At 59.0% G+C, this 13,189-nt stretch overlaps 1 protein-coding gene across 1 annotated transcript; it reads right to left on the bottom strand.

Annotated features, from left to right (window-relative positions):
- Window positions 1-1,014: 1,014 nt before the first annotated feature.
- LOC138353797 (fap1 adhesin-like) lies at window positions 1,015-12,134 on the bottom strand. The gene is made up of 16 exons (XM_069307205.1): window positions 11,985-12,134; window positions 11,592-11,726; window positions 11,103-11,255; window positions 10,914-11,045; window positions 9,954-10,085; window positions 9,114-9,305; window positions 7,494-7,625; window positions 6,039-6,260; window positions 5,319-5,450; window positions 4,926-5,060; window positions 4,458-4,589; window positions 3,948-4,079; window positions 3,768-3,899; window positions 2,208-2,339; window positions 1,758-2,009; window positions 1,015-1,323 (listed from the first exon to the last, which is right to left on the bottom strand). Exons 1-16 carry the CDS (start codon window positions 12,132-12,134, stop codon window positions 1,015-1,017), a joined length of 2,604 nt encoding a protein of 867 aa, XP_069163306.1.
- Window positions 12,135-13,189: the final 1,055 nt, after the last annotated feature.

Consider the following 13,189-nt stretch of genomic DNA (forward strand, 5'->3'; position numbering starts at 1 on the left):
AAAGAGAAAGAGGAAGAGAGAGAGAATAGACGATAATAGCAAACTCTGAAGGTAGTTAACCTGACTATCAGAATTTCTTTTCAGGGATAAAGAAAACAGTTGGAAAGTGAACTAAAAGTTAAACCTGTACCGGAATTATAGGGACTGAAGAACAAGTAACTGACACTCAGCGAAGACCAGACTGCTTCCCAGCACGCAACATGAGAGAACACTGTCTGAAACATGAGAGAACACTGTGTGAAACATGAGAGAACACTGTCTGAAACATGAGAACACTGTCTGAAACATGAGAACACTGTCTGAAACATGAGAGAACACTGAAACATGAGAGAACACTGTCTGAAACATGAGAGAACACTGAAACATGAGAGAACACTGTCTGAAACGTCCCGACCGGTGAGCGACCCGACCGGCGAGAGACCCGACCGGCGAGACCCCCTCCCGGCGAGTTCCCCTCCCAGCGAGTTCCCCTCCCAGCGAATCCCCCTCCCAGCGAGTTCCCCTCCCAGCGAGTTCTCCTCCCGGCGAGTCCCCCTCCCAGCGAGTTCCCCTCCCAGCGAGTTCCCCTCCCGGCGAGTCCCCCTCGCCGGCCGGGACGCCCGCCGGTCGGGAAGCCCGCCGGCCGGGACGCCCGCCGGTCGGGAAGCCCGCCGGTCGGGACGCCCGCCGGTCGGGACGCCAGCCGGTCGGGAAGCCCGCCGGTCGGGAAGCCCGCTGGGAGGGGGACTCGCCGGGAGGAGGACTCGCTGGGAGGGGGACTCGCCGGGAGGGGAACTCGCTGGGAGGGGAACTCGCTGGGAGGGGGACTCGCTGGGAGGGGAACTCGCTGGGAGGGGGACTCGCTGGGAGGGGGTCTCGCTGGGAGAGGGACTCGCTGGGAGGGGGACTCGCCGGGAGGGGAACTCGCTGGGAGGGGAACTCGCTGGGAGAGGGACTCGCCGGGAGGGGGACTCGCTGGGAGGGAAACTCGCTGGGACAGGGACACGCCGGGAGGGGGACGCGCTGGGAGGGGGACTACCAGGTCGTAGTCGTCTCCTCGGTGATGGAGCTCACCTCAGGTACTTCCTCGGTGATGGAGCTCAACTGGGGTACTTCCACGGTGATTGAGCTCACCTCGGGTACTTCCACGGTAATGGAGCTCACCTGGGGTACTTCCTCGGTAATGGAGCTCACCTCCTGTACTTCCTCGGTGATGGAGCTCACCTGGGGTACTTCCTCGGTGATGGAGCTCACCTGGGGTACTTTCTCGGTGATGGAGCTCACCTGGGGTACTTTCTCGGTGAGGGAGCTCACCTGGGGTACTTCCTCGGTGATGGAGCTCACCTGGAGTACTTCACCTGAGGTACTTCCTCGGTGATGCAGCTCACCACGGGTACTTCCTCGGTGATGGAGCTCACCTCGGGTACTTCCTCGGTGATGAAGCTCACCTCAGGTACTTCCTCGGTGATGCAGGTCACCTCGGGTACTTCCTCGGTGATAAAGCTCACCTCAGGTACTTCCTCGGTGATGCAGGTCACCCCGGGTACTTCCTCGGTGAAGAAGCTCACCTCAGGTACTTCCTCGGTGATGAAGCTCACCTCAGGTACTTCCTCAGTGAGGCAGGTCACCCCGGGTACTTCCTCGGTGATGAAGCTCACCTCAGGTACTTCCTCGGTGATGCAGGTCACCCCGGGTACTTCCTCGGTGATGAAGCTCACCTCAGGTACTTTCTCGGTGATGGAGCTCACCTGGGGTACTTCCACGGTGATGGAGCTCACCTCAGGTACTTCCTCGGTGATGCAGGTCACCTCGGGTACTTCCTTGGTGATACAGCTCACCTCAGGTACTTCCTCGGTGATGCAGGTCACCCCGGGTACTTCCTCGGTGAAGAAGCTCACCTCAGGTACTTCCTCGGTGATGAAGCTCACCTCAGGTACTTCCTCAGTGAGGCAGGTCACCCCGGGTACTTCCTCGGTGATGAAGCTCACCTCAGGTACTTCCTCGGTGATGCAGGTCACCCCGGGTACTTCCTCGGTGATGAAGCTAACCTCAGGTACTTCCTCGGTGATGGAGCTCACCTGGGGTACTTCCACGGTGATGGAGCTCACCTCACGTTCTTCCTCGGTGATGGAGCTCACCTGGGGTACTTCCACGGTGATGGAGCTCACCTCACGTTCTTCCTCGGTGATGGAGCTCACCTGGCGTACTTCCACGGTGATGGAGCTCACCTCACGTTCTTCCTCGGTGATGGAGCTCACCTGGCGTACTTCCACGGTGATGGAGCTCACATGGGGTACTACCACGGTGATGGAGATCACCTCACGTTCTTCCTCGGTGATGGAGCTCACCGGAGGTACTTCCTCGGTGATGGAGCTCACCGGAGGTACTTCCTCGGTGATGGAGCTCACCTCGGGTACTTCCTCGGTGATGGAGCCCACCTCGGGTTCTTCCTCGGTGATGGAGCCCACCTCGGGTACTTCCTCGGTGATGGAGCTCACCTCGGGTACTTCCTCGGTGATGGAGCCCACCTCGGGTACTTCATCGGTGATGGAGCTCACCTCGGGTACTTCCTCGGTGATGGAGCCCACCTCGGGTTCTTCCTCGGTGATGGAGCCCACCTCGGGTACTTCTTCGGTGATGGAGCCCACCTCGGGTTCCTCCTCGGTGATGGAGCCCACCTCGGATACTTCCTCGGTGATGGAGCCCACCTCGGGAACTTCCTCGGTGATGGAGCCCACCTCGGGTTCTTCCTCGGTGATGGAGCCCACCTCGGGTACTTCCTCGGTGATGGAGCCCACCTCGGGTACTTCTTCGGTGATGGAGCCCACCTCGGGTACTTCCTCGGTGATGGAGCCCACCTCGGGTACTTCCTCGGTGATGGAGCCCACCTCGGGATCTTCCTCGGTGATGGAGCCCACCTCGGGTTCTTCCTCGGTGATGGAGCCCACCTCGGGTACTTCCTCGGTGATGGAGCCCACCTCGGGTACTTCCTCGGTGATGGAGCCCACCTCGGGTACTTCCTCGGTGATGGAGCCCACCTCGGGTACTTCCTCGGTGATGGAGCCCACCTCGGGTTCTTCCTCGGTGATGGAGCCCACCTCGGGTACTTCCTCGGTGATGGAGCCCACCTCGGGTACTTCCTCGGTGATGGAGCTCACCTCGGGTACTTCCTCGGTGATGGAGCCCACCTTGGGTACTTCCTCGGTGATGGAGCCCACCTCGGGTACTTCCTCCTTGATGGAGCCCACCTCGGGTTCTTCCTCGGTGATGGAGCCCACCTCGGGTACTTCCTCGGTGATGGAGCCCACCTCGGGTACTTCCTCGGTGATGGAGCTCACCTCGGGTACTTCCTCGGTGATGGAGCCCACCTCGGGTACTTCCTCGGTGATGGAGCCCACCTCGGGTTCTTCCTCGGTGATGGAGCCCACCTCGGGTTCTTCCTCGGTGATGGAGCCCACCTCGGATTCTTCCTCGGTGATGGAGCTTACCTCGGGTTCTTCCTCGGTGATGGAGCCCACCTCGGGTTCTTCCTCGGTGATGGAGCCTACCTCGGGTTCTTCCTCGGCGATGGAGCCCACCTCGGGTTCTTCCTCGGCGATGGAGCCCACCTCGGGTTCTTCCTCGGTGATGGACGCCACCTCGGGTTCTTCCTCGGTGATGGAGCCCACCTCGGGTACTTCCTCGGTGATGGACGCCACCTCGGGTTCTTCCTCGGTGATGGAGCCCACCTCGGGTACTTCCTCGGTGATGGAGCTCACCTCGGGTTCTTCCTCGGTGATGTAGCTCACCTCGGGTACTTCCTCGGTGATGGAGCCTACCTCGGGTACTTCCTGGGTGATGGAGCCCACCACGGGTTCTTCTTCGGTGATGGAGCCCACCTCGGGTTCTTCCTCGGTGATGGACGCCACCTCGGGTTCTTCCTCGGTGATGGAGCCCACCTCGGGTACTTCCTCGGTGATGGAGCTCACCTCGGGTTCTTCCTCGGTGATGTAGCTCACCTCGGGTACTTCCTCGGTGATGGTGCCTACCTCGGGAACTTCCTGGGTGATGGAGCCCACCTCGGGTTCTTCCTCGGTGATGGAGCCCACCTCGGGTTCTTCCTCGGTTATTGAGCCCACCTCGGGTACTTCCTCGGTGATGGAGCCCACCTCGGGTACTTCCTCGGTGATGGAGCCCACCTCGGGTTCTTCCTCGGTGATGGAGCCCTCCTCGGGTTCTTCCTCGGTGATGGAGCCCACCTCGGGTTCTTCCTCGGTGATGGAGCCCACCTCGGGTTCTTCCTCGGCGATGGAGCCCACCTCGGGTTCTTCCTCGGTGATGAAGCCCACCTCGGGTACTTCCTCGGTGATGGAGCCCACCTCGGGTTCTTCCTCAGTGATGGAGCCCACCTCGGGTTCTTCCTCGGTGATGGAGCCCACCTCGGGTTCTTCCTCGGTGATGGAGCCCACCTCGGGTTCTTCCTCGGTGATGGAGGCCACCTCGGCTACTTCCTCGGTGATGGAGCCCACCTCGGGTACTTCCTCAGTGATGGAGCCCAACTCGGGTACTTCCTCGGTGATGGAGCCCACCTCGGGTTCTTCCTCGGTGATGGATCCCACCTCGGGTTCTTCCTCGGTGATGGAGCCCACCTCGGGTACTTCCTCGGTGATGGAGCCCACCTCGGGTACTTCCTCGGTGATGGAGCCCACCTCGGGTTCTTCCTCGGTGATGGAGCCCACCTCGGGTACGGAGCCCACCTCGGGTACTTCCTCGGTGATGGAGCCCACCTCGGGTTCTTCCTCGGTGATGGAGCCCACCTCGGGGTCTTCCTCGGTGATGGAGCCCACCTCGGGTTCTTCCTCGGCGATGGAGCTCACCTCTGGTTCTTCCTCGGTGATGGAGCCCACCTCGGGTTCTTCCTCGGTGATGGAGCCCACCTCGGCTACTTCCTCGGTAATGGAGCCCACCTCGGGTACTTCCTCGGTAATGGAGCCCACCTCGGGTTCTTCCTCGGTGATGGAGCCCACGTCCTCGGGTACTTCTTCGGTGATGGAGCCCACCTCGGCTACTTCCTCGGTAATGGAGCCCACCTCGGGTACTTCCTCGGGGATGGAGCCCACCTCGGGTACTTCCTCGGTGATGGAGCCCACCTCGGGTACTTCCTCGGTGAAGGAGCCCACCTCGGGTTCTTCCTCGGTGATGGACCTCACCTCGGGTACTTCCTCGGTGATAGAGCTCACCTCGGGTACTTCCTCGGTGATGGAGCTCACCTCGGGTACTTCCTCGGTGATGGAGCCCACCTCGGGTACTTCCTCGGTGATGGAGCCCACCTCGGGTTCTTCCTCGGTGATGGAGCTCACCTCGGGTACTTCCTCGGTGATGGAGCTCACCTCGGGTACTTCCTCGGTGATGGAGCTCACCCCGGATACTTCCTCGGTGAAGGAGCCCACCTCGGGTACTTCCTCGGTGATGGAGCCCACCTCGGGTACTTCCTCGGTGATGGAGCCCACCTCGGGTTCTTCCTCGGTGATGGACCTCATCTCGGGTACTTCCTCGGTGATGGACCTCACCTCGGGTACTTCCTCGGTGATGGAGTCGACCTCGGGTACTTCCTCGGTGATGGACCTCACCTCGGGTACTTCCTCGGTGATGGAGCCCACCTCGGGTACTTCCTCGGTGATGGAGCCCACCTCGGGTACTTCCTCGGTGATGGAGCTCACCTCGGGTACTTCCTCGGTGATGGAGCTCACCTCGGGTACTTCCTCGGTGATGGAGCCCACCTCGGGTACTTCCTCGGTGATGGAGCCCACCTCGGGTACTTCCTCGGTGATGGAGCCCACCTCGGGTTCTTCCTCGGTGATGGAGCCCACTTCGGGTTCTTCCTCGGCGATGGAGCTCACCTCGGGTACTTCCTCGGTGATGGAGCCCACCTCGGGTTCTTCCTCGGTGATGGAGCCCACCTCGGCTACTTCCTCGGTAATGGAGCCCACCTCGGGTACTTCCTCGGTGATGGAGCCCACCTCGGGTTCTTCCTCGGTGTTGGAGCCCACCTCGGGTACTTCTTCGGTGATGGAGCCCACCTCGGCTACTTCCTCGGTAATGGAGCCCACCTCGGGTTCTTCCTCGGTGATGGAGCCCACCTCGGCAACTTCCTCGGTAATGGAGCCCACCTCGGGTACTTCCTCGGTGATGGAGCCCACCTCGGGTTCTTCCTCGGTGATGGAGCCTACCTCGGGTACTTCTTCGGTGATGGAGCCCACCTCGGGTACTTCCTCGGTGATGGAGCCCACCTCGGGTACTTCCTCGGTGATGAACCGAGGAAATTCACAAATTACATGTAATTAAATTATTTATCAATTCAATCCTGCTGGTTAGAGTGTCTTCCATGAATCTATATCATGATCATATGATACAATCATGACGTCTACATGATAGAATACAATGTATCATGTCTGTATCATGCATCATGACGTCTGATCATGATACAATACAATGATTGTATCATGATGACATGATACAATCTCACTGAACACGGCGGCTACTGCTACACGTGATGACAAGATCGGCTTTAGTTTAATCCAACTCTTTGAGTTTCTATTCATCTGTAAAGCTGTTATGTTGATGAACGAAGAACACCAACAAGCGTACTTCATACGGTCATGAAACCGCCAGTTCGGGATCGTTGAGACACTCAGTGATTTACTCGATGATTTACACGGTGATTTACACGGTGATTTACACGGTGTTCATATTTTACATAATTTTTGTTTTGTTGCTTGTTGGAAGGTCTTCGTGGCATTCTGGTCTTCACGTGTTGACGGAGGCGCGAACACAGCTCCACTCATCACCAGCTCTGACCTGAAACACTTAACTATTATTAACAATGCTGTAGAGAGCATTTAGGCACTGTGGTTTGTTATGAATCACGGACAAGTGAAAGTGAAGGGGAGTGAAAGGCTAGCAAAATATATTCCAGTTTACTGGTGTCACGGAATCACCCATTCTCTAAAGCCTTCAAGGGGTAACTGCTGTATGTTAACTTGTGTGTCGGATTTCCGACAATTGGAAATCAGGATTATTTCTCATTTCACGCCCATGGGTGGCATGGGGCTCGAACCTGACCCAATGTGACCATTCCCGGACACAAACCAGTCACCCAGCAAAGTATCTTGATCGCTGGGCCTCCCATATCTCCTCTCCATAGTTATATTTTGATACAAAAAAAAAAATGAAACAAAACTTTGAAACTCGGTGATGGAACTCGCCTCGGGTACTTCCACGGTGATGGAGCTCACCTCACGTTCTTCCTAGGTGATGGAGCTCACCTGAGGTACTTCCACGGTGATGGAGCTCACCTAACGTTCTTCCTCAGTGATGGAGCTCACCTCACGTTCTTCCTCGGTGATAGAGCTCACCTGGGGTACTTCCACGGTGATGGAGCTCACCTCACGTTCTTCCTCAGTGATGGAGCTCACCTGGGGTACTTCCACGGTGATGGAGCTCACCTCACGTTCTTCCTCGGCGATGGAGCTCACCTCGGGTACTTCCTCGGTGATGAAGCTCACCTCAGGTACTTCCTCGGTGATGCAGGTCATCTCGGGTACTTCCTTGGTGATAAAGCTCACCTCAGGTACTTCCTCGGTGATGCAGGTCACCTCGGGTACTTCCTCGGTGATGAAGCTCACCTCAGGTACTTCCTCGGTGATGCAGGTCACCCCGGGTACTTCCTCGGTGATGAAGCTCACCTCAGGTACTTCCTCGGTGATGCAGGTCACCTCACGTTCTTCCTCGGTGATGGAGCTCACCTGGGGTACTTCCACGGTGATGGAGCTCACCTCACGTTCTTCCTCGGTGATGGAGCTCACCTGGGGTACTTCCACGGTGATGGAGCTCACCTCACGTTCTTCCTCGGTGATGGAGCTCACCTGGGGTACTTCCACGGTGATGGAGCTCACCTCACGTTCTTCCTCGGTGATGGAGCTCACCTGGGGTACTTCCACGGTGATGGAGCTCACCTCACGTTCTTCCTCGGTGATGGAGCTCACCTGGGGTACTTCCACGGTGATGGAGGTCACCTCACGTTCTTCCTCGGTGATGGAGCTCACCTGGCGTACTTCCACGGTGATGGAGCTCACCTGGGGTATTACCACGGTGATGGAGATCACCTCACGTTCTTCCTCGGTGATGGAGCTCACCTCACGTTCTTCCTCGGTGATGGAGCTCACCTGGGGTACTTCCTCGGTGATGGAGCCCACCTCGGGTTCTTCCTCGGTGATGGAGCTCACCTCACGTTCTTCCTCGGTGATGGAGCTCACCTGGGGTACTTCCACGGTGATGGAACTCACCTCACGTTCTTCCTCGGTGATGGAGCTCACCTGGGGTACTTCCTCGGTGATGGAGCCCACCTCGGGTTCTTCCTCGGTGATGGAGCTCACCTCGGGTTCTTCCTCGGTGATGGAGCCCACCTCGGGTACTTCCTCGGTGATGGAGCCCACCTCGGGTTCTTCCTCGGTGATGGAGCTCACCTCTGCTTCTTCCTCGGTGATGGAGCCCACCTCGGGTACTTCCTCGGTGATGGAGCCCACCTCGGGTTCTTCCTCGGTGATGGAGCCCACCTCGGGTTCTTCCTCGGTGATGGAGCCCACCTCGGGTACTTCCTCGGTGATGGAGCCCACCTCGGGTACTTCCTCGGTGATGGAGCTCACCTCGGGTACTTCTTCGGTGATGGAGCCCACCTCGGGTTCTTCCTCGGTGATGGAGCCCACCTCGGGTTCTTCCTCGGTGATGGAGCCCACCTCGGGTACTTCCTCGGTGATGGAGCCCACCTCGGGTTCTTCCTCGGTGATGGAGCTCACCTCGGGTTCTTCCTCGGTGATGGAGCCCACCTCGGGTACTTCCTCGGTGATGGAGCCCACCTCGGGTACTTCCTCGGTGATGGAGCTCATCTCGGGTACTTCCTCGGTGATGGAGCCCACCTCGGGTTCTTCCTCGGCGATGGAGCCCACCTCGGGTTCTTCCTCGGTGATGGAGCCCACCTCGGGTACTTCCTCGGTGATGGAGCTCATCTCGGGTACTTCCTCGGTGATGGAGCCCACCTCGGGTTCTTCCTCGGCGATGGAGCCCACCTCGGGTTCTTCCTCGATGATGGAGCCCACCTCGGGTACTTCCTCGGTGATGGAGCCCACCTCGGGTACTTCCTCGGTGATAGAGCCCACCTCGGGAACTTCCTCGGTGATGGAGCCCACCTCGGGTTCTTCCTCGGTGATGGAACCCACCTCGGGTCCTTCCTCGGTGATGGATCCCACCTCGGGTTCTTCCTCGGTGATGGAGCCCACCTCGGCTACTTCCTCGGTGATGGAGCCTACCTCGGGTTCTTCCTCGGTGATGGAGCTCACCTCGGGTTCTTCCTCGGTGATGGAGCCCACCTCGGGTTCTTCCTCGGTGATGGAGCCCACCTCGGGTACTTCCTCGGTGATGGAGCCCACCTCGGGTTCTTCCTCGGTGATGGAACCCACCTCGGGTACTTCTTCGGTGATGGAGCCCACCTCGGGTACTTCCTCGGTGATGGAGCCCTCCTCGGGTACTTCCTCGGTGATGGAGCCCACCTCGGGTACTTCCTCGGTGATGGAGCCCACCTCGGGTTCTTCCTCGGTGATGGAACCCACCTCGGGTTCTTCCTCGGTGATGGATCCCACCTCGGGTTCTTCCTCGGTGATGGAGCCCACCTCGGCTACTTCCTCGGTGATGGAGCCTACCTCGGGTTCTTCCTCGGTGATGGAGCCCACCTCGGGTTCTTCCTCGGTGATGGAGCCCACCTCGGGTTCTTCCTCGGTGATGGAGCCCACCTCGGGTACTTCCTCGGTGGTGGAGCTCACCTCGGGTACTTCCTCGGTGATGGAGCTCACCTCGGGTACTTCCTCGGTGATGGAGCCCACCTCGGGTTCTTCCTCGGTGATGTAGCCCACCTCGGGTTCTTCCTCGGTGATGGAGCCCACCTCGGCTACTTCCTCGGTGATGGAGCCCACCTCGGCTACTTCCTCGGTGATGGAGCCCACCTCGAGTACTTCCTCAGTGATGGAGCTCACCTCGGGTACTTCCTCCGTGATGGAGCCCACCTCGGGTACTTCCTCGGTGATGGAGCTCACCTCGGGTACTTCCTCGGTGATGGAACTCACCTCGGGTTCTTCCTCGGTGATGGAGCCCACCTCGGGTTCTTCCTGGGTGATGGAGCCTACCTCGGGTTCTTCCTCGGTGATGGAGCCCACCTCGGGTTCTTCCTCGGCGATGGAGCCCACCTCGGGTCCTTCCTCGGTGATGGAGCCCACCTCGGCTACTTCCTCGGTGATGGAGCCCACCTCGGGTACTTCCTCGGTGATAGAGCCCACCTCGGGTACTTCCTCGGTGATGGAGCCCACCTCGGGTACTTCCTCGGTGATGGAGCCCACCTCGGGTACTTCCTCGGTGATGGAGCCCACCTCGGGTACTTCCTCGGTGATGGAGCCCACCTCGGGTTCTTCCTCGGTGATGGAACCCACCTCGGCTACTTCCTCGGTGATAGAGTCCACCTCGGCTACTTCCTCGGTGATGGAGCCCACCTCGGGAACTTCCTCGGTGATGGAGCCCACCTCGGGTTCTTCCTCGGTGATGGAGCCCACCTTGGCTACTTCCTCGGTGATGGAGCCCACCTCGGCTACTTCCTCGGTGATGGAGCCCACCTCGGGAACTTCTTCGGTGATGGAGCTCACCTCGGGTACTTCCTCGGTGACGGAGCCCACCTCGGGTACTTCCTCGGTGACGGAGCCCACCTCGGGTACTTCCTCGGTGACGGAGACTACCTCGGGTACTTCCTCGGTGATGGAGCCCACCTCGGGTACTTCCTCGGTGATGGAGCTCACCTCGGGTACTTCCTCGGTGATGGAGCCCACCTCGGGTACTTCCTCGGTGATGGAGCCCACCTCGGGTACTTCCTCGGTGATGGAGCTCACCTCGGGTTCTTCCTCGGTGATGGAGCCCATCTCGGGTTCTTCCTGGGTGATGGAGCCCACCTCGGGTTCTTCCTCGGTGATGGAGCCCACCTCGGGTTCTTCCTCGGTGATGGAGCCCACCTCGGCTACTTCCTCGGTGATGGAGCCCACCTCGGGTACTTCCTCGGTGATGGAGCCCACCTCGGGTACTTCCTCGGTGATGGAGCCCACCTCGGGTACTTCCTCAGTGATGGAGCCCAACTCGGGTACTTCCTCGGCGATGGAGCCCACCTCGGGTTCTTCCTCGGTGATGGATCCCACCTCGGGTTCTTCCTCGGTGATGGAGCCCACCTCGGGTACTTCCTCGGTGATGGAGCCCACCTCGGGTACTTCCTCGGTGATGGAGCCCACCTCGGGTTCTTCCTCGGTGATGGAGCCCACCTCGGGTACGGAGCCCACCTCGGGTACTTCCTCGGTGATGGAGCCCACCTCGGGTTCTTCCTCGGTGATGGAGCCCACCTCGGGGTCTTCCTCGGTGATGGAGCCCACCTCGGGTTCTTCCTCGGCGATGGAGCTCACCTCTGGTTCTTCCTCGGTGATGGAGCCCACCTCGGGTTCTTCCTCGGTGATGGAGCCCACCTCGGCTACTTCCTCGGTAATGGAGCCCACCTCGGGTACTTCCTCGGTGATGGAGCCCACCTCGGGTTCTTCCTCGGTGATGGAGCCCACGTCCTCGGGTACTTCTTCGGTGATGGAGCCCACCTCGGCTACTTCCTCGGTAATGGAGCCCACCTCGGGTACTTCCTCGGGGATGGAGCCCACCTCGGGTACTTCCTCGGTGATGGAGCCCACCTCGGGTACTTCCTCGGTGAAGGAGCCCACCTCGGGTTCTTCCTCGGTGATGGACCTCACCTCGGGTACTTCCTCGGTGATAGAGCTCACCTCGGGTACTTCCTCGGTGATGGAGCTCACCTCGGGTACTTCCTCGGTGATGGAGCCCACCTCGGGTACTTCCTCGGTGATGGAGCCCACCTCGGGTTCTTCCTCGGTGATGGAGCTCACCTCGGGTACTTCCTCGGTGATGGAGCTCACCTCGGGTACTTCCTCGGTGATGGAGCTCACCCCGGATACTTCCTCGGTGAAGGAGCCCACCTCGGGTACTTCCTCGGTGATGGAGCCCACCTCGGGTTCTTCCTCGGTGATGGACCTCATCTCGGGTACTTCCTCGGTGATGGACCTCACCTCGGGTACTTCCTCGGTGATGGAGTCGACCTCGGGTACTTCCTCGGTGATGGAGCCCACCTCGGGTACTTCCTCGGTGATGGAGCCCACCTCGGGTACTTCCTCTGTGATGGAGCCCACCTCGGGTACTTCCTCGGTGATGGAGCTCACCTCGGGTACTTCCTCGGTGATGGAGCTCACCTCGGGTACTTCCTCGGTGATGGAGCCCACCTCGGGTACTTCCTCGGTGATGGAGCCCACCTCGGGTACTTCCTCGGTGATGGAGCCCACCTCGGGTTCTTCCTCGGTGATGGAGCCCACTTCGGGTTCTTCCTCGGCGATGGAGCTCACCTCGGGTACTTCCTCGGTGATGGAGCCCACCTCGGGTTCTTCCTCGGTGATGGAGCCCACCTCGGCTACTTCCTCGGTAATGGAGCCCACCTCGGGTACTTCCTCGGTGATGGAGCCCACCTCGGGTTCTTCCTCGGTGTTGGAGCCCACCTCGGGTACTTCTTCGGTGATGGAGCCCACCTCGGCTACTTCCTCGGTAATGGAGCCCACCTCGGGTTCTTCCTCGGTGATGGAGCCCACCTCGGCAACTTCCTCGGTAATGGAGCCCACCTCGGGTACTTCCTCGGTGATGGAGCCCACCTCGGGTTCTTCCTCGGTGATGGAGCCCACCTCGGGTACTTCTTCGGTGATGGAGCCCACCTCGGGTACTTCCTCGGTGATGGAGCCCACCTCGGGTACTTCCTCGGTGATGAACCGAGGAAATTCACAAATTACATGTAATTAAATTATTTATCAATTCAATCCTGCTGGTTAGAGTGTCTTCCATGAATCTATATCATGATCATATGATACAATCATGACGTCTACATGATAGAATACAATGTATCATGTCTGTATCATGCATCATGACGTCTGATCATGATACAATACAATGATTGTATCATGATGACATGATACAATCTCACTGAACACGGCGGCTACTGCTACACGTGATGACAAGATCGGCTTTAGTTTAATCCAACTCTTTGAGTTTC

This window comes from Procambarus clarkii, chromosome 59 (assembly GCF_040958095.1).
Source record: "Procambarus clarkii isolate CNS0578487 chromosome 59, FALCON_Pclarkii_2.0, whole genome shotgun sequence".
NCBI lineage: Eukaryota > Metazoa > Arthropoda > Malacostraca > Decapoda > Cambaridae > Procambarus > Procambarus clarkii.

Excerpts from the sequence above, each read along its gene's own strand:
- LOC138353797 (XM_069307205.1), bottom strand. The coding sequence starts at position 12,134 with ATGAGGTCCATCACCGAGGAAGAACCCGAGGTGGGCTCCATCACCGAG. Across the intron at positions 11,256-11,591 it reads TCACCGAGGAAGTACCCGAG|GAAGAACCCGAGGTGGGATC; the intron begins GTGGGCTCCATT and ends TCCATCACCGAG. Across the intron at positions 4,590-4,925 it reads TTACCGAGGAAGTACCCGAG|GAAGAACCCGAGGTGGGATC; the intron begins GTGGGCTCCATT and ends TCCATCACCGAG.